The sequence below is a fragment of the Cherax quadricarinatus genome, chromosome 62 (assembly GCF_038502225.1).
Source record: "Cherax quadricarinatus isolate ZL_2023a chromosome 62, ASM3850222v1, whole genome shotgun sequence".
In the NCBI taxonomy this organism is placed as follows: Eukaryota; Metazoa; Arthropoda; class Malacostraca; order Decapoda; family Parastacidae; genus Cherax; species Cherax quadricarinatus.
Genome location: NC_091353.1, coordinates 16,963,400 through 16,991,358, shown reverse-complemented (window position 1 = coordinate 16,991,358; position 27,959 = coordinate 16,963,400). Strand labels below are relative to the sequence as shown.

The 27,959-nt window shown below is 39.9% G+C and overlaps 1 protein-coding gene across 2 annotated transcripts in view; it reads right to left on the bottom strand.

Moving 5' to 3' along the window:
* Positions 1-27,959, bottom strand: part of Mps1 (Monopolar spindle 1) — a 66,298-nt gene that overhangs the window by 6,864 nt on the left and 31,475 nt on the right. For both annotated transcript variants that reach the window (XM_070098477.1, XM_070098476.1), the window contains exons 8-9: positions 27,877-27,959; positions 8,924-9,274 (exon numbers count right to left, since the gene is read on the bottom strand). The exon at positions 27,877-27,959 is cut by the window's right edge and continues 13 nt beyond it. In XM_070098477.1, the coding sequence (XP_069954578.1) occupies positions 8,924-9,274; positions 27,877-27,959 (434 nt within the window). The remainder of the gene's footprint in view (positions 1-8,923; positions 9,275-27,876) is intronic.

Sequence of the window (27,959 nt, the reverse complement as noted above, 5' to 3'; positions counted from 1 at the left end):
ATTTCATAATATTCCATTCATTTTAGTGCTTGCAAATACTAAATAAGCTACCATGGCTCCAAAGAAAGCTCCTAGTGCCAAGCCTTTGGTAAAGAAGGTGAGAAATACGATTGAATTTAAGAAAAACATCACTGAACAATATGAAAGTGGCGTAAGTGTGGCCAAACTGACCAGGATGTATAACAAACCCTATACAACCATATGTTCCATCGTGGCCAAGAAAAAGGAAATCAAGGACACTGTTGTTGCAAAGGGGGTAAATATGCTGACAAAAATGAGATCACCAGTACTCGAAGAGGTTGAGAATTTATTATTGGTGTGGATAAACGAGAAACAATTAGCAAGAGATAGTATTATGACGTCGATTATTTGTGAAAAGGCTAGGCAGTTGCACGACGATCTGGTAAAGAAATTGCCTGCAAATAGTGGTGATGTGAGTGAATTTAAGGCCAGCAAAGGTTGGTTTGAGAGATTTAAGAACCGTAGTGGCATACACAGTGTGGCAAGGCATGGTGAGGCTGCCAGTTCGGACCACAAAGCGGCTGAAAAATATGTGCATGAATTCAAGGAGTACATAGAGGCTGAAGGACTGAAACCTGAACAAGTGCTCAATTGTGATGAAACAGGCCTCTTTTGGAAGAAAATGCCAGAGGACCCACATTACACAGGAGGAAAAGGCACTGCCAGGACACAAGCCTATAAAAGACAGGCTGACGCTCATGTTCTGCGCTAATGCTAGTGGGGATTTCAAAGTGAAGCCGTTACTAGTGAACCATTCTGAAAATCTCAGTGTGTTCAGGAAAAACAATGTTATGAAGAGTAAATTGTGTGTTTTAGAGATCTAATAATAAGGCATGGGTCACAAGGGACATTTTTGTCGAGTGGTTCAATGAAGTGTTTGGATTCATCCAACTAGGTATATTTCTACACCATAGGAAGGTTAGCACAGGCACCTCGGTGTTGACGGCAGTGAAGGGACTTGAGCTAGAGTTCGTCACGGCCACGCTAGCTGGAGATTCGTCTGTAAAAACTTGCATTTGTGGTCACAGAGGTGCCTGTGCTAACCTTCCTATGGTGTAGAAATATACCTAGTTGGATGAATCTTATTGTGGCTAGCTGGTCTAGTGGTTAGCGCGACGGGCTGGAGTTTTGAGACTCTATGACCGCGGGTTCAATCCCGGCCGGGGGTATGGTTTATTTGCAATCGTGTCATTACGATTTCTTAAGTCATGTTGACGGCAGTGAAGGGACTTGAGCTAGAGTTCGTCACGGCCACGCTAGCTGGAGATTCGTCTGTAAAAACTTGCATTTGTGGTCACAGAGGTGCCTGTGCTAACCTTCCTATGGTGTAGAAATATACCTAGTTGGATGAATCTTATTGTGGCTAGCTGGTCTAGTGGTTAGCGCGACGGGCTGGAGTTTTGAGACTCTATGACCGCGGGTTCAATCCCGGCCGGGGGTATGGTTTAAGTGTTTGGCCCTAGTGTGAAGAATTACCTCCTGGAAAAGAAATTGTATCTCAAGTGCCTCCTAGTAATGGACAATACACCTGCTCATCCTCCAAACTTGGATGACCTAATTTTCATCACAGTAAAGTTCTTGCCCCCGAATACCACTCCTCTCCTCCAGCCCATGGACCAGCAGGTCATCGCAAACTTTAAAAAACTCTACACCAGAGCAATGTTTCAGAGGTGCTTGAATGTGACTTAAGACACTCACTTGACCCTAAGAGATTTTTTGAGAGAACACTTCAGCATACTCCATTGAATAACCCTTATAGGTACAGCTTGGGAGGGAGTGACTACCAGGACTTTGAACTCTGCTTGGAGAAAATTGTGGCCAGATTGTGTTGACAAGAGGGATTTTGAAGGGTTTGGGGTTGACCCTGATGAGCCTATGTCTGTTGTTAAATCTATTGTGGCACTGGGGAGTTCCATGGGGTTGGATGTGAGTTTGGAGGATGTGGAAGAGTTGGTGGAGTGGTGGAAGGCCACAACAAAGAGCTCACCTCTGAGGAGCTGCAAGAGCTTCAGCAGGAAGAGCAACAGATTGCAGCTCAGAATCTTGCTGCAGAGGAGGAGAGATGGAAGAAGGTGCCTTCTTCAGAAATTAAGGAGATTTTTGAAATGTGGGGTAGGATGGAAAGTTTTATGGAGAAACAGCACACTGACAAGGTTGTTGCAAGCCATGTTGGCAACTTGTACAGTGACAAAGTCTTGGCCCATTTTAGGGAAGTGTTAAAGAGACGCCAGAAACAGAGCTCTCTGGACAGTTATTTTTCGAGACAGGACTCCAGTGACTCTCAAGCTGGTCCCAGCGGCATTAAGAAACAGAGAAGAGAAGTAACCCCAGAAAAGCAATTGGTACCTCAGGTGTTGATGGAAGGGGATTCCCTTTCCAAACTGTAAATAATCCAATCTCTCTCGTCCTCCAGTCTTCCATACACTAAGAAGAATCGCCAATAAAGGTAAGTGTTATGCTGTTAATGTTTCATTCATCATGTCCCATTGTATTGTTTATATACCACATCTATATTTCATGTAAAAAATTTTTTTGTTTTAATACTTCTGGGTGTCAGGAACGGATTAATTGTATTTACATTATTTCTTATGGGGAAAACCGATTCGAAAATTGTAGATTTCGATAATAGTAACACCTCCAGGAACGGATTAATTATGATAAACGAGGGACCACTGTATATATTTTTAATCTCCATGGGGAAGTGGAACAAAATTCTTCCTCTAAGCCATGCACGTCATAAGAGGTGACTAAAATGCCGGGAGCAAGGGCTAGTAACCCCCTTCTCCTGTATACATTAATTTCAGGGATTCCAACAGTGAAGGGCTTAGGAATTAATCTTCTGAACTGCTTGAAGCTTTAAAGGCTGATGCATCTAACTGAAAATTATATACAGTTTTACACTATGCACATCCGTATTTGAAAAAGTATTTAGGATTTTTGCTTATTTCCTGAACTGTTTTTTGTTCTTTAGTGTTCCTTGTGTGATATGAATGTTTTAGTTTACATTCTGTATCTGCAATTTCTCAGTGAAAGCTCTTAGTGATATTCATTTTTTTTTTTTGAGCAGCTCAGCAACATTGCTTCTTCTGTAAAATCTTCTACCATCTCTTCCCACATTTGATCTAGTATTATAATAAAAAAGAAGCGCTAAACCACAAGGGCTATACAACTGATCTAGTATTAGGCTTTCTAAGGAGGATATATTTTGCACAGACCTTGTACACTTCCGTATTCAGCTTCCATACATTGTTATAGATAAAGAATGCTCAAGACAGTTTCCCTAAGGAATGTTTTTTAGTTAATTATTTCATCCCACTTAATTCTTGGTGTTGAAATTAAATTTAGTAAATACCCTCTCCTATTAGTTATTGACATGAATTTATACTCTACTGTACCTCAGTGAGGTAGTGATTCAAGTTTAATGTACTCTAAATTGTGTCTGATTACCTCAAAATTTGTGAAGAACAATTCTGGAGTACTGTACCCTCAGTTCTAGTAAATTCTGTTATCTGTGGGTTCAGTTCAAATTTTTGTAGTCTTGAGAGTTCCCTGGAATGTTCTCGTTGGGCTAAAGTACTTCCCAGTAATATTTCTGGTTCAATGCTCCTGTCTAATATTCACATTACATTTGATGACTGATATCTCCAAAGAAATATAATGATGACATACAAAATATTTAGAGGGCAAGACACTGTGGTTCTAGGGATTATCTTCCCCACAGTCTGGTCTCAGACCAAGTTTCCTAGGTTAGAAAAATATTCCAGAATTATGAAGTACATGTATTTAGATGCACATAGGAAAGTAAAGTTGTGTGTATATTAAATGTGAGTACAAGTTTGTATGATTTAAGTAGGATCAGCAATTCTGGCAGAATACAAAATATTAACAGTTTCCATTTAATACATCAGTACCTACTACCTACTACCTGGTGTAGGTAGTAGGTTGGTAGACAGCAACCACCCAGGGAAGTACTACCGTCCTGCCAGATGACTGTGAAACAAAAACCTGTAACTGTTTTGCATGATGGTAGGATTGCTGGTTTCTTTTTCTGTCTCATAAACACGCTAAGATAACAGGGATATCTTGCTACTCCTACTTACACTTTGGTCACACTTCACAGACACGCACATGCATATATATATATACATACATCTAGGTTTTTCTCCTTTTTCTAAATAGCTCTTGTTCTTTTTTATTTCTTCTATTGTCCATGGGGAAGTGGAAAAGAATCTTTCCTCCGTAAGCCATGCGTGTCGTATGAGGCGACTAAAATGCCGGGAGCAATGGGCTAGTAACCCCTTCTCCTGTATACAATTACTAAAAAAGAGAAGAAGAAAAACTTTATAAAACTGGGTTGCTTAAATGTGCGTGGATGTAGTGCGGATGACAAGAAACAGATGATTGCTGATGTTATGAATGAAAAGAAGTTGGATGTCCTGGCCCTAAGCGAAACAAAGCTGAAGGGGGTAGGAGAGTTTCAGTGGGGGGAAATAAATGGGATTAAATCTGGAGTATCTGAGAGAGTTAGAGCAAAGGAAGGGGTAGCAGTAATGTTAAATGATCAGTTATGGAAGGAGAAAAGAGAATATGAATGTGTAAATTCAAGAATTATGTGGATTAAAGTAAAGGTTGGATGCGAGAAGTGGGTCATAATAAGCGTGTATGCACCTGGAGAAGAGAGGAATGCAGAGGAGAGAGAGAGATTTTGGGAGATGTTAAGTGAATGTATAGGAGCCTTTGAACCAAGTGAGAGAGTAATTGTGGTAGGGGACTTGAATGCTAAAGTAGGAGAAGCTTTTAGAGAGGGTGTGGTAGGTAAGTTTGGGGTGCCAGGTGTAAATGATAATGGGAGCCCTTTGATTGAACTTTGTATAGAAAGGGGTTTAGTTATAGGTAATACATATTTTAAGAAAAAGAGGATAAATAAGTATACACGATATGATGTAGGGCGAAATGACAGTAGTTTGTTGGATTATGTATTGGTAGATAAAAGACTGTTGAGTGGACTTCAGGATGTACATGTTTATAGAGGGGCCACAGATATATCAGATCACTTTCTAGTTGTAGCTACACTGAGAGTAAAAGGTAGATGGGATACAAGGAGAATAGAAGCATCAGGGAAGAGAGAGGTGAAGGTTTATAAACTAAAAGAGGAGGCAGTTAGGGTAAGATATAAACAGCTATTGGAGGATAGATGGGCTAATGAGAGCATAGGCAATGGGGTCGAAGAGGTATGGGGTAGGTTTAAAAATGTAGTGTTAGAGTGTTCAGCAGAAGTTTGTGGTTACAGGAAAGTGGGTGCAGGAGGGAAGAGGAGCGATTGGTGGAATGATGATGTAAAGAGAGTAGTAAGGGAGAAAAAGTTAGCATATGAGAAGTTTTTACAAAGTAGAAGTGATGCAAGGAGGGAAGAGTATATGGAGAAAAAGAGAGAAGTTAAGAGAGTGGTGAAGCAATGTAAAAAGAGAGCAAATGAGAGAGTGGGTGAGATGTTATCAACAAATTTTGTTGAAAATAAGAAAAAGTTTTGGAGTGAGATTAACAAGTTAAGAAAGCCTAGAGAACAAATGGATTTGTCAGTTAAAAATAGGAGAGGAGAGTTATTAAACGGAGAGTTAGAGGTATTGGGAAGATGGAAGGAATATTTTGAGGAATTGTTAAATGTTGATGAAGATAGGGAAGCTGTGATTTCGTGTATAGGGCAAGGAGGAATAACATCTTGTAGGAGTGAGGAAGAGCCAGTTGCGAGTGTGGGGGAAGTTCGTGAGGCAGTAGGTAAAATGAAAGGGGGTAAGGCAGCCGGGATTGATGGGATAAAGATAGAAATGTTAAAAGCAGGTGGGGATATAGTTTTGGAGTGGTTGGTGCAATTATTTAATAAATGTATGGAAGAGGGTAAGGTACCTAGGGATTGGCAGAGAGCATGCATAGTTCCTTTGTATAAAGGCAAAGGGGATAAAAGAGAGTGCAAAAATTATAGGGGGATAAGTCTGTTGAGTGTACCTGGTAAAGTGTATGGTAGAGTTATAATTGAAAGAATTAAGAGTAAGACGGAGAATAGGATAGCAGATGAACAAGGAGGCTTTAGGAAAGGTAGGGGGTGTGTGGACCAGGTGTTTACAGTGAAACATATAAGTGAACAGTATTTAGATAAGGCTAAAGAGGTCTTTGTGGCATTTATGGATTTGGAAAAGGCGTATGACAGGGTGGATAGGGGGGCAATGTGGCAGATGTTGCAAGTGTATGGTGTAGGAGGTAGGTTACTGAAAGCAGTGAAGAGTTTTTACGAGGATAGTGAGGCTCAAGTTAGAGTATGTAGGAAAGAGGGAAATTTTTTCCCAGTAAAAGTAGGCCTTAGACAAGGATGTGTGATGTCACCGTGGTTGTTTAATATATTTATAGATGGGGTTGTAAGAGAAGTAAATGCGAGGGTCTTGGCAAGAGGCGTGGAGTTAAAAGATAAAGAATCACACACAAAGTGGGAGTTGTCACAGCTGCTCTTTGCTGATGACACTGTGCTCTTGGGAGATTCTGAAGAGAAGTTGCAGAGATTGGTGGATGAATTTGGTAGGGTGTGCAAAAGAAGAAAATTAAAGGTGAATACAGGAAAGAGTAAGGTTATGAGGATAACAAAAAGATTAGGTGATGAAAGATTGAATATCAGATTGGAGGGAGAGAGTATGGAGGAGGTGAACGTATTCAGATATTTGGGAGTGGACGTGTCAGCGGATGGGTCTATGAAAGATGAGGTGAATCATAGAATTGATGAGGGAAAAAGAGTGAGTGGTGCACTTAGGAGTCTGTGGAGACAAAGAACTTTGTCCTTGGAGGCAAAGAGGGGAATGTATGAGAGTATAGTTTTACCAACGCTCTTATATGGGTGTGAAGCGTGGGTGATGAATGTTGCAGCGAGGAGAAGGCTGGAGGCAGTGGAGATGTCATGTCTGAGGGCAATGTGCGGTGTGAATATAATGCAGAGAATTCGTAGTTTGGAAGTTAGGAGGAGGTGCGGGATTACCAAAACTGTTGTCCAGAGGGCTGAGGAAGGGTTGTTGAGGTGGTTCGGACATGTAGAGAGAATGGAGCGAAACAGAATGACTTCAAGAGTGTATCAGTCTGTAGTGGAAGGAAGGCGGGGTAGGGGTCGGCCTAGGAAGGGTTGGAGGGAGGGGGTAAAGGAGGTTTTGTGTGCGAGGGGCTTGGACTTCCAGCAGGCATGCGTGAGCGTGTTTGATAGGAGTGAATGGAGACAAATGGTTTTTAATACTTGACGTGCTGTTGGAGTGTGAGCAAAGTAACATTTATGAAGGGATTCAGGGAAACCGGCAGGCCGGACTTGAGTCCTGGAGATGGGAAGTACAGTGCCTGCACTCTGAAGGAGGGGTGTTAATGTTGCAGTTTAAAAACTGTAGTGTAAAGCACCCTTCTGGCAAGACAGTGATGGAGTGAATGATGGTGAAAGTTTTTCTTTTTCGGGCCACCCTGTCTTGGTGGGAATCGGCCGGTGTGATAATAAAAAAAAAAAAAAAAACATCAGTACCACCTCTGCAGATGGTTGCTGTCTACCATCCTATTATCTGTATACACAAGTACAGGATCTTTATAAATGATGTGACAAGGTAAAAAAGTACTGGATGAATCTAAATGAACCACAGGAATATCAGGAAGCACACCATAATAAGTTGTAAAAATAGCGAAAATATTTTTTTTTCAACACGCCGGCCGTCTCCCACTGAAGCAGGGTGACCAAAAATAAAGTGAAATTAACTGAATAAAAACAAAATGGAAGCAGATTAAACACAAGGATAAAGACGAAAAAAATGCTGAAAAATCTATCTCAGGCCCATCAGTCAAAGTTAGAGAGTATGACCAAGAACTAAAGCTCACTTCTCCAAATCTGAATGGGTAGTATTACACTTTTTGTAAACTACTACTTTCAACAAACCAGCTGTATCCCACTGAGGTAGGGTGGCCCAAAAATGAAAGTCTCTTTTTAAATTTAGTAATTTGTACAGAAAAAGGGGCTACTAGCCCCTTGCTCCTGGCATCTTAGTAGCCTCTTATGACATGCATGGCTTACGGAGGAAGAATTTTGTTCCACTTCCCCATGGAGACTTTTTGTAAACATTTTTTCTAATACCTCCTTCCTGCAGCAACTACTGTAACTTAAAAATATGACTGAACAAATGCAAGAAAAGATATAGAATAAAATTAATGGAAGGAATGTAATTTTTTTAATGCACTGGCCATCTCCCACTGAGGCAGGGTAACCTAGAAGAAAAAAAGTTTCTCTTTTTTACATTTACTAATGTATACAAGAGAATGTGTTACTAGCCCCTTGCTCCTGGCATTTTAGTCGCTTCTTATGACACACATGGCTTATGGACGAAGGATTCAGGAATGTAAATAGAGGTGCGAACAATGAATGTGATGAAAGACCTTCGTAACCTAATGCTGAAAGGAAAGGATGTAAAGACAAAAGAATTTCCTGCATTTTTGTGGCATTAGTGCCATAATTGCATATATAACAGATCAGAGCAAAATTTAAAAATATACAGCCAAAAAACTTTTAGGTAATTCAGACAACCAAAATTTCCTATTACACACAAGTCAGAATTTGCCATCACCTCCAGGAACTTAACTCCCATGAAATAGGGAGAACAACTGACGTGTATAACCTGAGAATGTAACGCTCGTCATTTCTCAGGCCACCTGACTTCTCTGAAGAATAGCTAAGTTATTTTAAATAAAGGCCCACACTTATTGAGGTAAGGGGACAAGAGGCTAGTAACCCCTTTTCCTGTAAAAATTACTAAATGTAAAAAGAAAACTTGCATTTTTCTTTGTCACCCTGCCTTGGTGGGAGATGGACATTGCATTGAAGAAAAAAAAAAAAACTTACCGAGGTAACCCTTTCCAGGGTATCTGGGGTAAGCTGCTCCAACTGGCTCATAATCCTCTTGACATGGTTGGGAGTAGACGGTATTTTTTTGCTAGTGTGATGCTTAGTCAAGTATGGGTGATCCAGCAGCTCTTGGATGGTGGGTCGCTTACTTGGATTATACTGGAGACAAAGCTTCAATACATCCATGACCTCTTTATCTTCAATTTCAGGAAAATTTATCTTAGAGTCGGGATTACAGATGGCCCAGAGTTTCCGACAGGTGTTGCTGATGTGCTGGAATGGTGTTCGTCCGTAAACCAAGTTGTAAAGAATACATCCAAGTGACCACACATCAGATTTCACACCTATCTGAAATATTTTTTAAACATTAGTTTGAAATATCAGGTGTAAACAAAAATGGTGCATCTTTGACTTTTGTTCACAAAGAAATCTGGAAATAGGTAATACATGATTCAACAGAGAAACAGTTCACTTCCCAGTCAGGTTAAGTTAAATTATCATCGCCCTACTGGGCAAATCATTACATTATGATAAAACTGCAAAACAGAAATTTTCTTTACTTTTTAGAAATGTACATATTCTAAACCTTAACTCTTTCAATGGCCGTCATGTAGAACTACGTCATTGTGGCCATTGTCCCCTCATGTAGTTCTAAGTTATAAGCTCGGCTCGCTCAGATAAGCCGTGAGTAGTAAATTTTGGTCTAGATAAGAAAGAAGAAAGGTCTGTGCAGCGATGAGGAAAGTACACATACAAAAAGTCCTGCCCCACATGATGCTTGATGGGAAAAGCAAACCTCTGACCAAGTTTAGCTGAAAATAGCAAATGAGTTTTCTAGGATGGCTTTTATGGTTTTACTGGCTGTTTCTTGGTATCATTTGATAGAATGTAAAATATACTACCGAAATGGATTTGATTTTTGGTTGGTTTCAGATGAAGCAGCGTGAAATTGGGCTCAAAATAGTGGAAATATTAAATTTTTGTCGATTCTCCTGAGGACTCGTAAGGCCCCCCTTACACCCCTAAGTGTTTTTTTTTGGATTTTTAGTAGGTGTGATTATATTATTGGAATGTTGTAAACCATGACCAATCATTCCTGGTTATATTTTATTTTCTGGGAAATAGTCAATCTGTTTTTGTGCGAGTATGAATTCAAAATGAAGGGAAAGTGTAAAATAGGAGAGGCCTGGGGAAATGATTATTGAACAGAGGAAATGTTTTAGTGCCAGGAAAGTATACCGTATTTTGCACTTTTTAAATTTGTATTTTTTTTTTTTTTTTAATTTTGTGTAAAATTATCCAAATTACCAACTTTTGTGCACTTTATAGGACAGTTGTAATAGTTGTGGAGAAATTTTCTCTAGAAGGAGGGGTTATCAGCCCCCTTCAGCCCTGAGGGGCCCAGCCCTCTCAGAAGGGACAAGCATCTTGTTTACTTCCCAAGTAATTACAAGCAGATGTTTAACCAGGATGTACCAGTTATGGGTCATGCGACTCTTTGCAAGAGACCAGTGTTGCAAGTAGTGTAGTTTAATAAGAGACAATCAATCTCTTACCTTAGCAGGACAATTAAGGAAAATCCTGCACCCATTTTATTACCATGTTAACCCTTTCAGGGCCCAAACCGTAGATCTACGTCATGAGCTCAGCTCACTCTGATAAACTGTGAGTGGTACATTTGGGCCTAGATGAGAGAATACATTTATGTGGTATGTGTGCACCACATAAAACAGATCCTGCAGCACACTGTGTATAATGAGAGAAAAAAACTGAAATCATGATTTTTCGATTAAAACAGCGACTTTGCAGTGTTTTTTCGTATGTTTTTTATAGTTGTATTTGCGATTTCTTGGTCTCAATTGATAGAATGGAAGACATATTACAGAAATAGAGATGATTTTGATTGGTTTTAGCACTGTAAATGGCTTGAAACTGAGCTCAAAGTAGCAGAAATGTTAAATTTTTGCCGATATTCAAGAGTAAACAAACGACCTCACACGTCTAATACACGCCAGCTGGTGGGTCTAATATGCATTCACAAATATGGTGATGATATTTATACAATTATTACAGTATTGCATAAGAGTAAATCTATTTTTTTGGTGTGAATAAAAATTCATTATGTGAATAAAAAATCAAAATGGAATTTATTTGTAAAGCCTCAAAATGTAACTAATGAACAGAGGAAATGTTAGTTTAGTTCCAGGAATACCTACATTGTTTATTCTGGACCCTATTTTGAAATTGGAATATTTTGAACTTTGTGTTAAATTGGCCAAATTAACAATTTCCGATCACTTTAATTTGTAGTTGAAACAGTTGACTTGCTGATTTCTTGTGCTCAATCGATAGAATAGAAGTAATACTAGTGAAATAGCTAAGAATTTAGTTGACTGGAATAATGTAATTGGCCTAAAATGGGAGTCAAAGTCGGCAAATTCGCCGATTTGTAAATATCGCTGACACATCAAAATTCACGAGAGCATAATTTCGTCAATTTTCCATCAAATTTCGTACTTTTTGTTTTATTACCTTCACAAAAAGATTCTCTACCATTTCATAAGAAAAAATAATTTTTTTTTTTTTTTTAAATTCTTGGACACTGGGGCACCACTTCAGATTTGGGCCTTGGACCCTGAAGGGGTTAAAGATGTACATTATTGTCTATGCTTAGACAGCAAGAATCAAACATTCTGAATTGCCTCATAGTGGAAGTTTGGCAAGCAGGGGAAATATGCTATGTCGGCTTTTCCTTTATGTGCTGGGGCCAAGCGAAGTGCAATGAGAGGCGTCTTAGCTAGATTACTTTTAACCCAGCTAAGGGACACATTGATGCCGGGATAATGAACAGAGAACACTGATCCACGCGTTTTTGTGCATTAAAGCATCTCGAAGACACATCAAAACACTTACAGAGAAGTGTGATCAGCTTCTTCAATAACATTACCACGAAAGACAAACCTTGTGGGAAAATAGTGTACCAGTGTGCGTATTTCTAGACTGTGGAAGACGTGGACATTCTCAAAGACGTTATTCTTCAATCAAGACAACGGTTTAATACAGACAAATGCAAAGTTCTAAATGTTAGACATGAAAATAACCATGCCACATATAAATTAAATAATGTAGATCTTAATATTATGGATGCAAAAAGGATTTAGGAGCTCTGGTTAGTAGTAATCTAAAACCATGACAACAGTGCATTAGTGTTTGCAATAAAGCTAACAGAATCCTTGGTTTCATAGCAAGAAGTATAAATAATAAAAGTCCTCAGGTTGTTGTTCAACTCTATATATCTTTGGTTAGGCCTCATTTAGACTATGCTGCTCAGTTCTGTTCACCGTATTACAGAATGGATATAAATGCATTGGAAAATGTACAAAAGATGACAAAGTTGATCCTTTTTTTTTTTTTTTTTTTTTCAACAAGTCGGTCGTCTCCCACCGAGGCAGGGTGACCCAAAAAAAAGAAAAAATCCCCAAAAAGAAAATACTTTCATCATCATTCAACACTTTCACCACACTCACACATTATCACTGCTTTTGCAGAGGTGCTCAGAATATAACAGTTTAGAAGCATATACGTATAGAGATACACAACATATCCCTCCAAACTGCCAATATCCCAAACCCCTCCTTTAAAGTGCAGGCATTGTACTTCCCATTTCCAGGACTCAAGTCCGACTATATGAAAATAACCGGTTTCCCTGAATCCCATCACTAAATATTACCCTGCTCACATTCCAACAGATCGTCAGGTCCCAAGTATCATTCGTCTCCATTCACTCCTATCTAACACGCTCATGCACGCTTGCTGGAAGTCCAAGCCCCTCACCCACAAAACCTCCTTTACCCCCTCTTTCCAACCCTTTCGAGGACGACCCCTACCCCTCTTTCCTTCCCCTATAGATTTATATGCTTTCCATGTCATTCTACTTTGATCCATTCTCTCTAAATGACCAAACCACCTCAACAACCCCTCTTCTGCCCTCTGACTAATGCTTTTATTAACTCCACACCTTCTCCTAATTTCCACACTCCGAATTTTCTGCATAATATTTACACCACACATTGCCCTTAGACAGGACATCTCCACTGCCTCCAACCGTCTCCTCGCTGCTGCATTTACCACCCAAGCTTCACATCCATATAAGAGTGTTGGTACTACTATACTTTCATACATTCCCTTCTTTGCCTCCATAGATAACGTTTTTTGACTCCACATATACCTCAACGCACCACTCACCTTTTTTCCCTCATCAATTCTATGATTAACCTCATCCTTCATAAATCCATCCGCCGACACGTCAACTCCCAAGTATCTGAAAACATTCACTTCTTCCATACTCCTCCTCCCCAATTTGATATCCAATTTTTCTTTATCTAAATCATTTGATACCCTCATCACCTTACTCTTTTCTATGTTCACTTTCAACTTTCTACCTTTACACACATTCTCAAACTCATCCACTAACCTTTGCAATTTTTCTTTAGAATCTCCCATAAGCACAGTATCATCAGCAAAAAGTAACTGTGTCAATTCCCATCTTGAATTTGATTCCCCATAATTTAATCCCACCCCTCTCCCGAACACCCTAGCATTTACTTCTTTTACAACCCCATCTATAAATATATTAAACAACCATGGTGACATTACACATCCCTGTCTAAGACCTACTTTTACCGGGAAGTATTCTCCATCTCTTCTACACACCCTAACCTGAGCCTCACTATCCTCATAAAAGCTCTTTACAGCATTTAGTAACTTACCACCTATTCCATATACTTGCAACATCTGCCACATTGCTCCTCTATCCACTCTATCATATGCCTTTTCTAAATCCATAAATGCAATAAAAACTTCCCTACCTTTATCTAAATACTGTTCACATATATGCTTCAATGTAAACACTTGATCTACACATCCCCTACCCACTCTGAAACCTCCTTGCTCGTCCGCAATTCTACATTCTGTCTTACCTCTAATTCTTTCAATTATAACCCTACCGTATACTTTTCCTGGTATACTCAGTAAACTTATTCCTCTATAATTTTTACAGTCTCTTTTGTCCCCTTTCCCTTTATATAAAGGGACTATACATGCTCTCCGCCAATCCCTAGGTACCTTCCCCTCTTTCATACATTTATTAAACAAAAGTACCAACCACTCCAACACTATATCCCCCCTGCTTTTAACATTTCTGTCATGATCCCATCAGTTCCAGCTGCTTTACCCCCTTTCATTCTACGTAATGCCTCACGTACCTCCACCACACTTACATTCTGCTCTTCTTCACTCCTAAAAGATGGTATACCTCCCTGGCCAGTGCATGAAATTACCGCCTCCCTTTCTTCCTTAACATTTAAAAGTTCCTCAAAATATTCTCGCCATCTACCTAATACCTCCCTCTCCCCATCTACTAACTCCCCTACTCTGTTTTTAACTGACAAATCCATACTTTCCCTAGGCTTTCTTAACTTGTTTAACTCACTCCAAAATTTTTTCTTATTTTCATTAAAATTTCTTGACAGTGCCTCTCCCACTCTTTCATCTGCTCTCCTTTTGCACTCTCTCACCACTCTCTTCACCTTTCTTTTACTCTCCATATACTCTGCTCTTCTTATAACACTTCTGCTTTGTAAAAACCTCTCGTAAGCTACCTTTTTCTCTTTTATCACACCCTTTACTTCATCATTCCACCAATCACTCCTCTTTCCTCCTGCCCCCACCCTCCTATAACCACAAACTTCTGCCCCACATTCTAATACTGCATTTTTAAAACTATTCCAACCCTCTTCAACCCCCCCACTACTCATCTTTGCACTAGCCCACCTTTCTGCCAATAGTCGCTTATATCTCGCCCGAACTTCCTCCTCCCTTAGTTTATACACTTTCACCTCCCTCTTACTTGTTGTTGCCACCTTCCTCTTTTCCCATCTACCTCTTACTCTAACTGTAGCTACAACTAAATAATGATCCGATATATCAGTTGCCCCTCTATAAACATGTACATCCTGGAGCCTACCCATCAACCTTTTATCCACCAATACATAATCTAACAAACTACTTTCATTACATGCTACATCATACCTTGTATATTTATTTATCCTCTTTTTCATAAAATATGTATTACTTATTACCAAATTTCTTTCTACACATAGCTCAATTAAAGGCTCCCCATTTACATTTACCCCTGGCACCCCAAAATTACCTACTACTCCCTCCATAACATTTTTACCCACTTTAGCATTGAAATCTCCAACCACCATTACTCTCACACTTGATTCAAAACTCCCCACGCATTCACTCAACATTTCCCAGAATCTCTCTCTCTCCTCTACACTTCTCTCTTCTCCAGGTGCATACATGCTTACTATAACCCACTTTTCACATCCAATCTTTATTTTACTCCACATAATCCTTGAATTTATGCATTTGTAGTCCCTCTTTTCCTGCCATACCTTATCCTTCAACATTATTGCTACTCCTTCTTTAGCTCTAACTCTATTTGAAACCCCTGACCTAATCCCAGTTATTCCTCTCCATTGAAACTCTCCCACTCCCTTCAGCTTTGTTTCACTTAAAGCCAGGACATCCAGTTTCTCATTCATAACATCCACAATCATCTCTTTCTTATCATTTGCACAACATCCACGCACATTCAGACTTCCCACTTTGACAATTTTCTTCTTCTTATTCTTTTTAGTAATCTTTACAGGAAAAGGGGTTACTAGCCCATTGTTCCCGGCATTTTAGTTGACTTTTACAACACGCATGGCTTACGGAGGAAAGATTCTTATTCCACTTCCCCATGGATATAAAAGGAAAAGTAATAAGACCAAGAACTATTAAGATAAAATCAAAGAAAACTCAGATGAGTGTGTATAAATAAACGTGTACATGTATGTGTAGTGTGATCTAAGTGTAAGTAGAAGTAGCAAGACGTACCTGTAATCTTGCATATTTATGAGACAGACAAAAGACACCAGCAATCCTACCATCATGTAAAACAATTACAGGCTTTCGTTTTACACTCACTTGGCAGGACGGTAGTACCTCCCTGGGTGGTTGCTGTCTACCAACCTACTACCTATAAAAGTTGATCCTATGTATTGGAAATCTTCCCTATGAGGAACGACTGAGGGCCCTGAATTTGCACTCTCTAGAAAGGCATAGAATTAGAGGGGATATGATTGAGGTGAGTGGTGCGTTGAGGCATATGTGGAGTCAAAAAATGTTATCTATGAAAGCAAAGAAGGGAATGTATGAAAGTATAGTAGTACCAACACTCTTATATGGGTGTGAAGCTTGGGTTGTGAATGCAGCAGCGAGGAGGCAGTTGGAGGCAGTGGAGATGTCCTGTCTAAGGGCAATGTGTGGTGTAAACATTATGCAGAAAATTCGGAGTGTGGAAATTAGGAGAAGGTGTGGAGTTAATAAAAGCATTAGCAAGAGGGGTTATTGATGTGGTTTGGTCATTTAGAGAGAATGGATCAAAGTAGAATGATGTGGAGAGCATTTAAATCTGTAGAAGGAAGGCGGGGTAGGAGTCGTCCTCGAAAAGGTTGGAAGGAAGGGGTAAGGGAGGTTTTGTGGGCGAGGGGCTTGGACTTCCAGCAGGCGTGCATGAGCATGTTCAATAGGAGTGAATGGAGACGAATGGTATTTGGGACCTGACGATCTGTTGGAGTGTGAGCAAGGTAATATGTAGTGAAGGGATTCAGGGAAACTGGTTATTTTTATATAGCCGGACTCGAGTCCTGGAAATGGGAAGTACAATGCCTGCACTATAAAGGAGGGGTTTCGGGATATTAGCAGTTTGGAGGGATATGTTGTGTATCTTTATGCGTATATGCTTCTAAACTGTTGTGTTCTGAGCACCTCTGCAAAAACAGTGATTATGTGTGAGTGAGGTGAAAGTGTTGAATGATTCAAGTATTTTCTTTTTGGGGATTTTCTTTCTTTTTGGGTCACCCTGCCTCGGTGGGAGATGGCTGACTTGTTAAAAAAAAAAAAAAAAAAAAAAAAAAAAAAAATTGAGGTGTAATTGTCTTACATGATGGTAGGATTGCTGGTGTCCTTTTTTTCTGTCTCATAAACATGCAAGATTTCAGGTACGTCTTGCTACTTCTACTTACACTTAGGTCACACTACACATACATGTACAAGCATATACAGTGGACCCCCGGTTAACGATTTTAATCCGTGCAAGAGGGCTCATCGTTATGCGAAATAATCGTTATGCGAATGAATTTTCCCCATAAGAAATAATGGAAATCAAATTAATCCGTGCAAGACGCCCAAAAGTATGAAAAAAAATTTTTTTTACCACATGAAATGTTAATTTTAATACACACAAACTGAAAAAGGCATGCACAATTAAATGACACTTACTTTTATTGAAGATCTGGTGATGATTGATGGGATGGGAGGAGGGGAGAGCATTATCTTCTTACTGTTTAGAAGGGGAATCCCCTTCCATTACGACTTGAGGTAGCAAGTCCTTTTCCGGGGTTACTTCCCTTCTTTTAATGCCACTAGGACCAGCTTGAGAGTCACTGGACCTCTGTCACACAACAAATCTGTCCATAGAGCTCTGTACCTCCCGTTCCTTTACAATTTGTCTAAAATGGGCCACAACATTGTCATTGAAATAGTCACCAGCACGGCTTGCAACAGCTGTGTCAGGGTGATTTTCATCTATAAAGGTTTGCAGTTCAACCCACTGTGCACACATTTCCTTAATCTTTGAAGTAGGCACAATGGATTCCACAACTGGCATAGGCTTCTCAGGGTTAGCCCCAAACCCTTCAAAATCTTTCTTAATTTCCATACTAATTCTCACCCTTTTTACCACAGGGTTGGCACTAGAAGCTTTCTTGGGGCCCATGGTCACTTATTTTCCAGAAACAGCACCGAAAACACTGTAATAATACGAAATATTCCGAGTGTATGCTTGGATGTTACCGCGGAGGCTGGCTGGTAAACAATGGGACGGCCGGCACATGTGAGGCTGGCTGAGGGCACATTGGACGCGTCTCGGACGAAAATCGGTAAGCGGGTTTTTAATCGGTATGCGCGGCAAAAATTTTGCGATAAAAGTAATCGGTATGCGGAAAAATCGCTATGTGATGCCATCGTTATGCGGGGGTCCACTGTATATACACACCCCTCTGGGTTTTCTTCTATTTTCTTTCTAGTTCTTGTTCTTGTTTATTTCCTCTTACATCTATGGGGAAGTGGAACAGAATTCTTCCTCCGTAAGCCATGCGTGTTGTAAGAGGCGACTAAAATGCTAGGAGCAAGGGGCTAGCAACCTCTTCTCCCATATAAATTACATGTACTAAATTCAAAAAGGGAAACTTTTGTTTTTCTTTTTGGGCCACCCTGCCTTGGTGGGATACGGCCGGTGTGTTGAAAGAAATATGATGACCGAGGTGTATAAATGGAAAACAGGAATTAATAAAGGGGATGTAAATAGCGTGCTAAAAATATCTAACATAGATAGGACTCGCAGCAATGGCTTTAAATTGGAAAAATTCAGATTCACGAAGGATATAGGAAAGCACTGGTTTGGTAATAAAGTTGTGGACGAGTGAAAAACTCCCAAATACCGTCATAGATGCTAAGACATTGTGTAGTTTTAAAAACAGGTTGGATAAATACACGAGTGGGTGTGGGTGGGTGCAAGTTGGACCTGACTATCTACTAGGTCGGATGCAGTGCTCCTCCCTTAAGTGATGTGTCTGACCTCACTAGTTCAAGAAACTGGCTTAAGCCGGTAAGGAGAATTGGAGCTGTCTCGCATAGATCAGTAGGCCTGTTGCAGTGTTCCTTATTTCTTATGTTCTTTTGAGGGCAAATATTCTATTAGTGGGATGGATCTGTGAAGGGCCTTAATAGTATGGGCCAACAGGCCTGCTGCAGTGTTCCTCCTTTCTTAGGTTCTTATATCCGGGTGTAAGGGTCTGACACACAAATCCAGGTAAATCTGTTTAACATATTGTAGTTCCATTGACTGCGCAGTGGAGAATAATGTACGAGCTCAACAGATTACTTTATACCCCGGTGATATGTGGGCTTTTTTGCCCAACACATATGAGTATAGGATTCAGTGGATCCAGTCAGTACAGTGGACCCCCGCCTTACGATGGCATTGCGCTACGTTAAATCTGCCATATGATACATTTTAATGCAAAAATTTTGCCTCGCCTCACACGATTCGTCCGGGGGGCGCCTGACGCATGGCCTCAGCTGCCTCGTGCATGCCAGTGTTTACAAGCCAGCCAGTGTGGTTGAATTCACACATATATTCGGTGTATTTCACATTATCACAGTGTTTTTAGTGATTGTACCTGCAAAATAAGTCACCATGGGCCCCAAGAAAGCTTCTAGTGCCAACCTTGCAGGAAAAAGGGCAAAAATTACCATAGAAATGAAGAAAGAGATAATTGCTAAGTACGAAAGAAGGGAAGTAACCCCGGAAAAGGACTTGATACCTCAAGTCCTAATGGAAGGGGATTCCCCTTCAAAACAATAACTTCCATACTCCCCTCCTCCCATCCCATCAATCATCACCAGATCTTCAATAAGGGCAAGTGTCATGTATTGTATTCTTAGTAGAGTATTATAATTGTGCATGTCTTCCTAAGTTTGTGTGTATTAAAATTAATATTTCATGTGGTAAATTTTTTTTTTTTCATACTTTGTGGTGTCTTGCACGGATTAATTTGATTTCCATTATTTCTTATGGGGAAAATTAATTCGCCATACAATAACTTCGTCTTACGATGAGCTCTCATGAACGGATTAACATCATAAGGCGGGGGTCCACTGTATTGTTGTGAAAATACTCGCATAACACCCCCTAGGGGTAATTAAACTTATAACATTTTTATTTTCAGCCCTTAGGGAGTACATACGACAGCTTCTCAAGACATTGCCTATAGGGATGGCTGTGTAGGTGAAAGCTGTCTTTCAATACAAGTCCCATTACAGTCCACTATTTAATCTGACTTACATTGTAGCATTTCCCTAAAAATAGTTCTATCGATTGTGCTCAATCAATAGAATGGAAGGCATACCAGCGAAATAGCTAAGAATTTGACTGAGTGGAGCAATGGAACTGGTTTAACAGGGCTCAAAGTATGCAAAATTGCCAATGCACAGATTGTGCCCAAACCACTAATTCTGTACCAGTGTGATTCTTTAAGTTTTCCATCAAATTTCATATTTTTGGTGTCATTACCTTTAGAAGAAAAATCCTCTACCATTTGTGGGGGGGCAGCACTGGGAGCAATATTAATTTTAAGGGTCTGGACAGTAAAAGGGTTAAAAATATGCTACATGCTACCAAATGAGCCAGGATCACTTAGTGCTGATTTCCCTCATGCTCTGCATACAATCCATTCACTTCAGTGTGAAAGTTTATATTTCAATATTACATGGCTTACAAATTTTGTTCATGTCAACAATTTGTTAAAAAATAACACTTAAATGGTAAAAGCAAGGTGCCAACAATGGATAATAAGAGTCAACAGATGTAGGTCATTAGGTCAAGAATTTAAGAAATTTTTGTATGCATGTCTACATGATTTTTTCTGTATATATCTTATGTGGGAGAGGGAAGGGGTATTAACCCCTTGACTGTCGCAACCCCCAATCATGAGGTGTCTCCCGGTGTCGCAAAAAAAAAAATTTCTTTCTTATGAAATGATAGAGAATCTTTTCCCGATTGTAATGACACCAAAAAAAACAAAATTTGATGGGAAAACTGACGGAATTACACTCGCGAAGTTAGCAACCACTGTGATATTTACAAATCGACAATTTCGCCCACTTTGAGCCCTATTTTAGGCTAATTCCATTGTTCCAGTCGACCAAATTCATAGCTATTTCTTTAGAACTCCATCTTTTCTATCGAGTGAGCACAAGACACTGCCCATTTACCAATTTCAACTACCCAATAACATGGTCAGAAATGTGCAATTTGGCCAATTTTACGAAAATTAAAAAATATGACAATTTCAAAATAAGGTCCAGAATGAACATTGCAGACATTCCTGGCTCTAAAATAACATTTTCTTTGTTCATCAGTCATGTCTCCAGGCCCCTCTGATATTACTCTTGCTTTCTATTTTGAATTTTTATTCAAACAAAAAAATAGAAGATTTACTGTTATGCAGACTACTGCAATATTGTAATAATTGTATAAATAATGTCAACCCATTCATGACTGCATATTAGAATGGTTAGTTGGACATTTATTGGACAATGACATTTGTTTACTTTTGAGCATCGGCAAAAATCAAACATTTCCCCTACTTCGAGCTCCATTTCCAGGTTCTTTTTATAGTAAAACCAATCAAAATCACCTCTATTTCTATATGTTTTCCATTCTATCAAATGAGACCAAGAAAACAAGAATACAACCATAAATACTATACGGAAATAGACCACAAATTCGGCATTTTAATTGGGGGGAAAAAAAAACGGTCGCAGTTTTTTTTTTCTCATTATGCACTGCATGCTCCAGGATTTTTTTTATATGCACACTGACCACACAGACCCATTCTCTCACATGTGGGTCTACCAGCTTTCTCCTGCTTGATTTGAAGTCGCTAGAATTTATGAGCATATACATGTCAAACGCGGTACCTCGTAAGACATATATACGACCGAAACAGTCAAAGGGTTAATTAATACTGCGGTCATGGAATGTAGGTTTTTTGGAAAGCTTAAATTAAATAAATTTTATGTAATATTTTTTTGGTATATAATATTTATTAAAACAGTGAATAGATCACCCAAAGCCTATTTTAATTTTTCGCCAACTGATGTGATATCAATTTTACTGGCGTTTGTGTATTTTGATACAGGTACAGCAATGATTTTCTGGCACTCTAGTTCCTAGGCCTTGCTGAAATATCAATAGTACTGCTGATTGACAGGTCCCATGATAGTTTAACCCTTTCAGGGTTGGTGCCGTACTATAATGGCTTGTGCGCCAGGGTTGGTGCTGTACTAATACGCGTAAATTCTAGCGGCTTCAAATTAAGTGGGAAACAGCTGGTAGGCCTAGATGCGAGAGAATGGGTCTGCATGGTCAGTGTGCACGGTAGGAAAAAATTTGGGGACCAAGTGGTGCATCGTGGGAACGCCATTTTAGTACACCTTGCTCACCATGCCTCGCATTAAGAAACTTCTCACTCCTCGGCAGACTGGGACACTTGTTCCCAGTGACAGTTCTAATACAGATGGAAGTGTCAGTGAAGACAAGTTTCAAGGTTTTGATGAGGTTGTGACCGAAACTAATGACCATAATTCCGGCAAGTGAAGAAAATCCAGATGACCCTCAACCTTCCACCTCTGGTGCTGGGCAATCTTGTTCATGTTCAGTTGTGCCAGAACAAAAGAGGAAACTCGTATTTTCCCATATCCAGGACTCAGATGTGAGCAATGGTGACGATAGTGAATATGAACTCCAAACTCTCGAAAACAGTTCCAGTAGCGAGAGTGAAACAGAATATTCTCCAGTGAAGTGTCAGTATATACGACGGTATATGCGTCTGGTAGTATGCCATATGCTATTCCAAGGGAAAGGAGTACATCGAGTACATCCCGTGGCTGTACAAACGGAAAAGATAGTGAAAATGAAGATGATATTGTTGCAATTGAGATGTAAAATGTGCATGCATCTGTTGGTGGTAGTGGTGGTGCCAGCCATGAGGCACCAGCAGTGGGCCATGCTGCCACCCACGCTGCTGACTCAGCTGAACTACAACAAAGGCCACCATCCCCCACCCACCCACCACACCAACCTCCACAACCACAACCTCTCCAACCACAACCACCTGTCAGTATCCAGAACCCACCAGCAGACCGCACCTGGGATTATTGGCAGGAAGCTGCCAATTTTGTTCCCAATCCCCATCACTTTGATGAAAGTCAAAGTGGAATATGGCCATCTTGGGAACAATGCCACTGAACTGGAATGTTTCGAGTTATTCGTTGACGAACCCGATTGAAATTATTGTCAGGGAAAGCAACATATACTTCGATTACACCATGACAAACACAATACTTTCGCCAAAATCACACCTACACCAATGGAAGGAGACAACTGTGGCTGAGATGTATCTTTTCTTTGCCACAATAATGCTTATGCCACATGTGTATAAGCACAGTGTCAAATAATACTGGTCAACAGACTGCCTAATTGCAACCCCAGGTTTCAATGATATAATAGGAGTAAGTCAATTTGTGCTACTATTACGTATGCTTCACATCCCAGACAAAACTAGGCCTGACAGAAACGACAGGTTATGTAAGATTAGGAATGTGTTTGTGTATCTGAAACAGAAATTCAACATGTATTTGTATCCCTTCAGGAAGCTTGTTATTGATGAGTCTCTGATTCTGTTCAAAGGAAGACTGTCATTCAAGCAGTACATACCAAGCAAGAGGAAACGCTTTGGTATAAAGTTGTTTGTGCTTGTGATTGCTACAGTGGTCTTGAATTGGATATATTTGTGTACACTGGAAGTAATACATTGCGAGATACCAGGAAGCTACTGGGTATCTCTGGTGATGTGGTTAGAACAATGATGGAACCATATCTTGGTAAGGAGCATATAGTATTATATACAGTGGACCCCCGCATAGCGAACTTAATCCGTGCAAGAGGGCTGGTCGTTATGCGAAATGTTCGCTATGCGAATTAATTTTCCCCATAAGAAATAATGGAAATAAAATTAATCCGTGCAAGACACCCAAAAGTATGAAAAAAAAATTTTTAACCACAAAAAAATGTTAATTTTAGTACACACAAACTGAAAAAGGCATGCACAATTACATGACACTTACTTTTATTGAAGATCTGGTGATGATTGATGGGATGGGAGGAGGGGAGAGAGAGTGTTAGTGTTTAGAAGGGGAATCCCCTTCCATTAACACTTGAGGAGGCAAGTCCTTTTCCGGGGTTACTTCCCTTCTTCTTTTAATGCCACTAGGACCAGCTTCAGAGTCACTGGACTTCTTTCTGTCCATAGAGCTCTGTACCTCCCGTTCCTTTACGATTTGTCTAAAATGGGCCATAACATTGTCATTGAAATAGTCACCAGCACGCCTTGCAACAGCTGTGTCAGGGTGATTTTCATCCATAAAGGTTTGCAGTTCAACCCACTGTGCACACATTTCCTTAATTTTTGAAGTAGGCACAATGGATTCCACAACTGGCATAGGCTTCTCAGGGTTAGCCCCAAACCCTTCAAAATCTTTCTTAATTTCCATACTAATTCTCACCCTTTTTACCACAGGGTTGGCACTAGAAGCTTTCTTGGGGCCCATGGTCACTTATTTTCAACAAACAGAACCGAAAACACTGTAATAATACGAAATATTCCGAGTGTATGCTTGAATGTTACCGCGGAGGCTAGCTGGTAAACAATGGGACAGGCGGCACATGTGAGGCTGGCTGAGGCCGCACATTGGACTCGTCTCGGACGAAGTTCGCTGAGCGGGTTTTTGTCTACTATGCGGGGCAAAATTTTAGCGATCAAAGCGTTCGCTATGCGGAATGTTCGCTATGCAAGGCGTTCGCTATGCGGGGGTCCACTGTACTGATAACTGGTACACAAGCCCCTTACTCAGTGATTTCTTGCGAGTGAACATGACAGATGTGTGTGGCACAGTGCATGGAAATCGTTAATATATGTGCCTCAGGTGAGGTGCAGGCGTTTTTTGCCAATGACATCATGGTATTTCTGTGGCATGACAAACGATATGTCACACTGTTGTCATCAGTTCACCGTAACGAAATGGCAGACACTGGCAGGCAGCATAGAAAGAGCAATGAACCCATTCTAAAATCTGCAGCTGTGATTGACTACACCCACAATGTGCGTTCAGTGGACAAATGTGACATGCAGATTGGGTTTGCTGATTGTGTTTGCAAGAGTTATAAGTGGTACATAAAACTCTTCCATCTTCTGGACATTTCCATGCTCAATGTTTATAATATGTATAAGATGAGGACCAGAAACAAACCACCATATGGCAAATTTTGTTTGTCTGTCATCAGACAAATAATAATCAAGTAACAAGGAACAACACCTCCAATGGAAAACCGCCCACAAAATTATCAACAACTACCTTCTCGTCTCAAGCATGTTGATCACTTCCTAATGAAACTGCCTGCTACTGCTTTCAAGAAAAAGGCTCAGAAGAGGTGTTACGTCTGTGCACATACAAAAATACGCCCACAACAAAGCAGACACTTACTCGTTTTATGTGTGAGGAATGTAAAATACCACTGTACATGACATCGTGTTTCAAAGACTTCCACAGGCTGCAGAACTTCTAGGAACATGTCCAGTGACTATGTATGTATATATAATATAGAAAAATTGTAATAAACATTTTATTTTGTTCATTTGTGTAAACATGTTTTGTAAACAATATACTACAGTGGACCCCCCCCCCTCCCCCCCGAGTTTCGGCAGCCTCGACTTTCGCGAAATTCTACCTTCGGCGATTTTTTGGAGAAAAATTTGGCCTCGAGTTTCGTGAAAAAACTCATGTTTCGGCGACCGTCCGGTACCCGTCCGCTCGTCACCATGCACACAAAGCCAGTCTACCACACCATGCCATTCATGCTCAGTGTGCCACTGTTTACCAACACGTGACCATCACCCCGCGGGTTCATACAATACATTTCATAATACTAATCCATTGTTTTTTGTGCTTGCAACTGCTAAATAAGTCATCATGGACCCTAGGAAAGCTAGTGCAAGCCCTTTGGTAAATAAAGTGAGTGACAGGGATGTGGAAGAGTTGGTGGAGGACCACAGGGAAGAGCTAACCACTGACGAACTGCAAGAGCTTCAACTGGAACAGCATCAGACCACAGCCGAGGAACTTGCTTCAGAGGAGGAGGAAGAGGGAGTGGACGAGGTGCCTTCTTCAGTGATTAAGGACATGTGTGGAATGTGGAATGAGTTGCAAAGTTTTGTTGAAAAGTATCACCCTGACCAAGCTGAAACAAGCTGTATCTGCAACATGTACAATGACAGTGTTGTGTCCCACTTCAGGGAAATCTTAAAGAAATGCCAGAAAAAGACCTCTCTGGATAGATATTTTGTGTGCCAGGGGTCCAGTGACTCAAGTTGTTCCCAGTGGCATTAAAAGAAGAAGGGAAGTAACCCCAGATAAGGACTTGCTACCTAAAGTCCTAATGGAAGGAGATTTTCCTTCCAAACAAGTGTACACCTTCCTCCTATCACCTCCTCCCATCTTCCATCCACCCAGAAGTCTTCAGTAAAGGTAAGTGTAATGTTGTTATTATTTATTTTAAATGCATGTACTTGATTTCTGTTTGTTTTCATTATGTAAATCTTTATTTAATTTGAAAAAAAAATATTTTATTTTAATATTTTTGGGTGTCTGGAACTGATTAATTTTATTTCCATTATTTCTTATGGGGAAAATGGGTTTGAGTTTCGTGAATTTCGACCTTCGGCGGGCTCTCTGGAACGGATTAATCACGAAACTCGGGGGTCCACTGTAATGACAACAGTGTTTGTGCAGTGATTGTGTAGTATAGAAAGAGTGAATATTTACAAAATAGTCATGTTGGTCTCACAGGCCACAAAAGTTACTTGAAAAGAAAAAAAAATTAAAAAATAATAGAAAAAGGTAGAAAAAACAAAATAAATGATTACCAGGTGACCGGCATTCAGCGATCTTGCCATATGCGGGTCAATTTCTGTCAACTTCACGCCTCTATATCTCGGTAAGTATTGATGGCAAAATTTTTTTTTGTCTAGAAAATTTAGAAACAAAAAAAAAAAAACTATCTTTTCATAAGAAAAATTAATTTTTTTTTTTTTCAAATATTTTCTAACCCTGAGAACAAGCTTGGGAGAGGTCCTGCCGACCCTGAAAGGGTTAATACACCTCTGACTCACCATAGTCTGCTGAAAATTTAACTTAAACATCAGTATATATGAAACAGGTTTATTAATTACTGTACTCATTGGGGAAACTACATTTTCGGAACCATGAAGCTTAAACTTATAGGGCCCCTTTGTAACCAGTAGACCCAAAATTTTTAAGTAATGTGGACTAGAGTCACTTCTGGGGCCCCTCCAGAAACAGGGGCCCTGAAGCTTAAGTTTCGTTAGTTTCATAGATCTGCCTCAGACTGTACTTCAATGGTGCAGTGCTATCACCCCCAGAGTGGTAAATTTCAGAATTTTACTAGAACTGTAGATCTAATCACAAAGGCCTGGAAGTAGAAGGTTGTCAGAATAAGTGTGTTTCATTGATGGCTGTCTCATCATGGATTTGTGATGTTACAGGGAAGACATCCGGGTTACTTAAGGTTGAAGCCACAGGATTTTCAGCTAATGACATCTTTATTACCATTTTAAATATTTCATCCAAGCAAAGTTACTTCATTGTGCTTTGATCTTTTCCCTTGTAATTTTTCATACATCAAATAAGAATTAACTCTTATTCTGTCACAGAGGAACATTGTTCTAGCCATTTAATTAATTCATCTAACAATTAACTTGTCAATAGTCATAGCTATTGATAAATTACCCTTATCATAGCTAAAGTTAACTGTTAGCAAAACACACCAAAAATCACACAAAAATCAAGGGATCACCACTAATTGCAATGTAAGCAAGTGCATATTGCACAAAAAATTAGTCTCATAATTTTGTGTGGACTAAAAGAAGTGCTGGACTATCCATTGCTGGAAAATTGGTGTTGTACCTGTACAACTTTTTCTATCAATCTTGCTAATAAAACTAAACAAAATAATGGTTTTCCTATCATATATGCTCACTAGTTAACATCCCTTCAGGTCAGGTAAGAAGTATCCACCATAAAAAGGCATGCAAGACTGGAAATAAATTTCAAGAAAATTTAGCACCCAAGCTTACTTTGATGGTTGAAGTGTCAGTGCTCCGGCCATTGACGATTGGGCCAGTTTGGACGTCCATCAGGGATTCGGGGCTCATGTAAT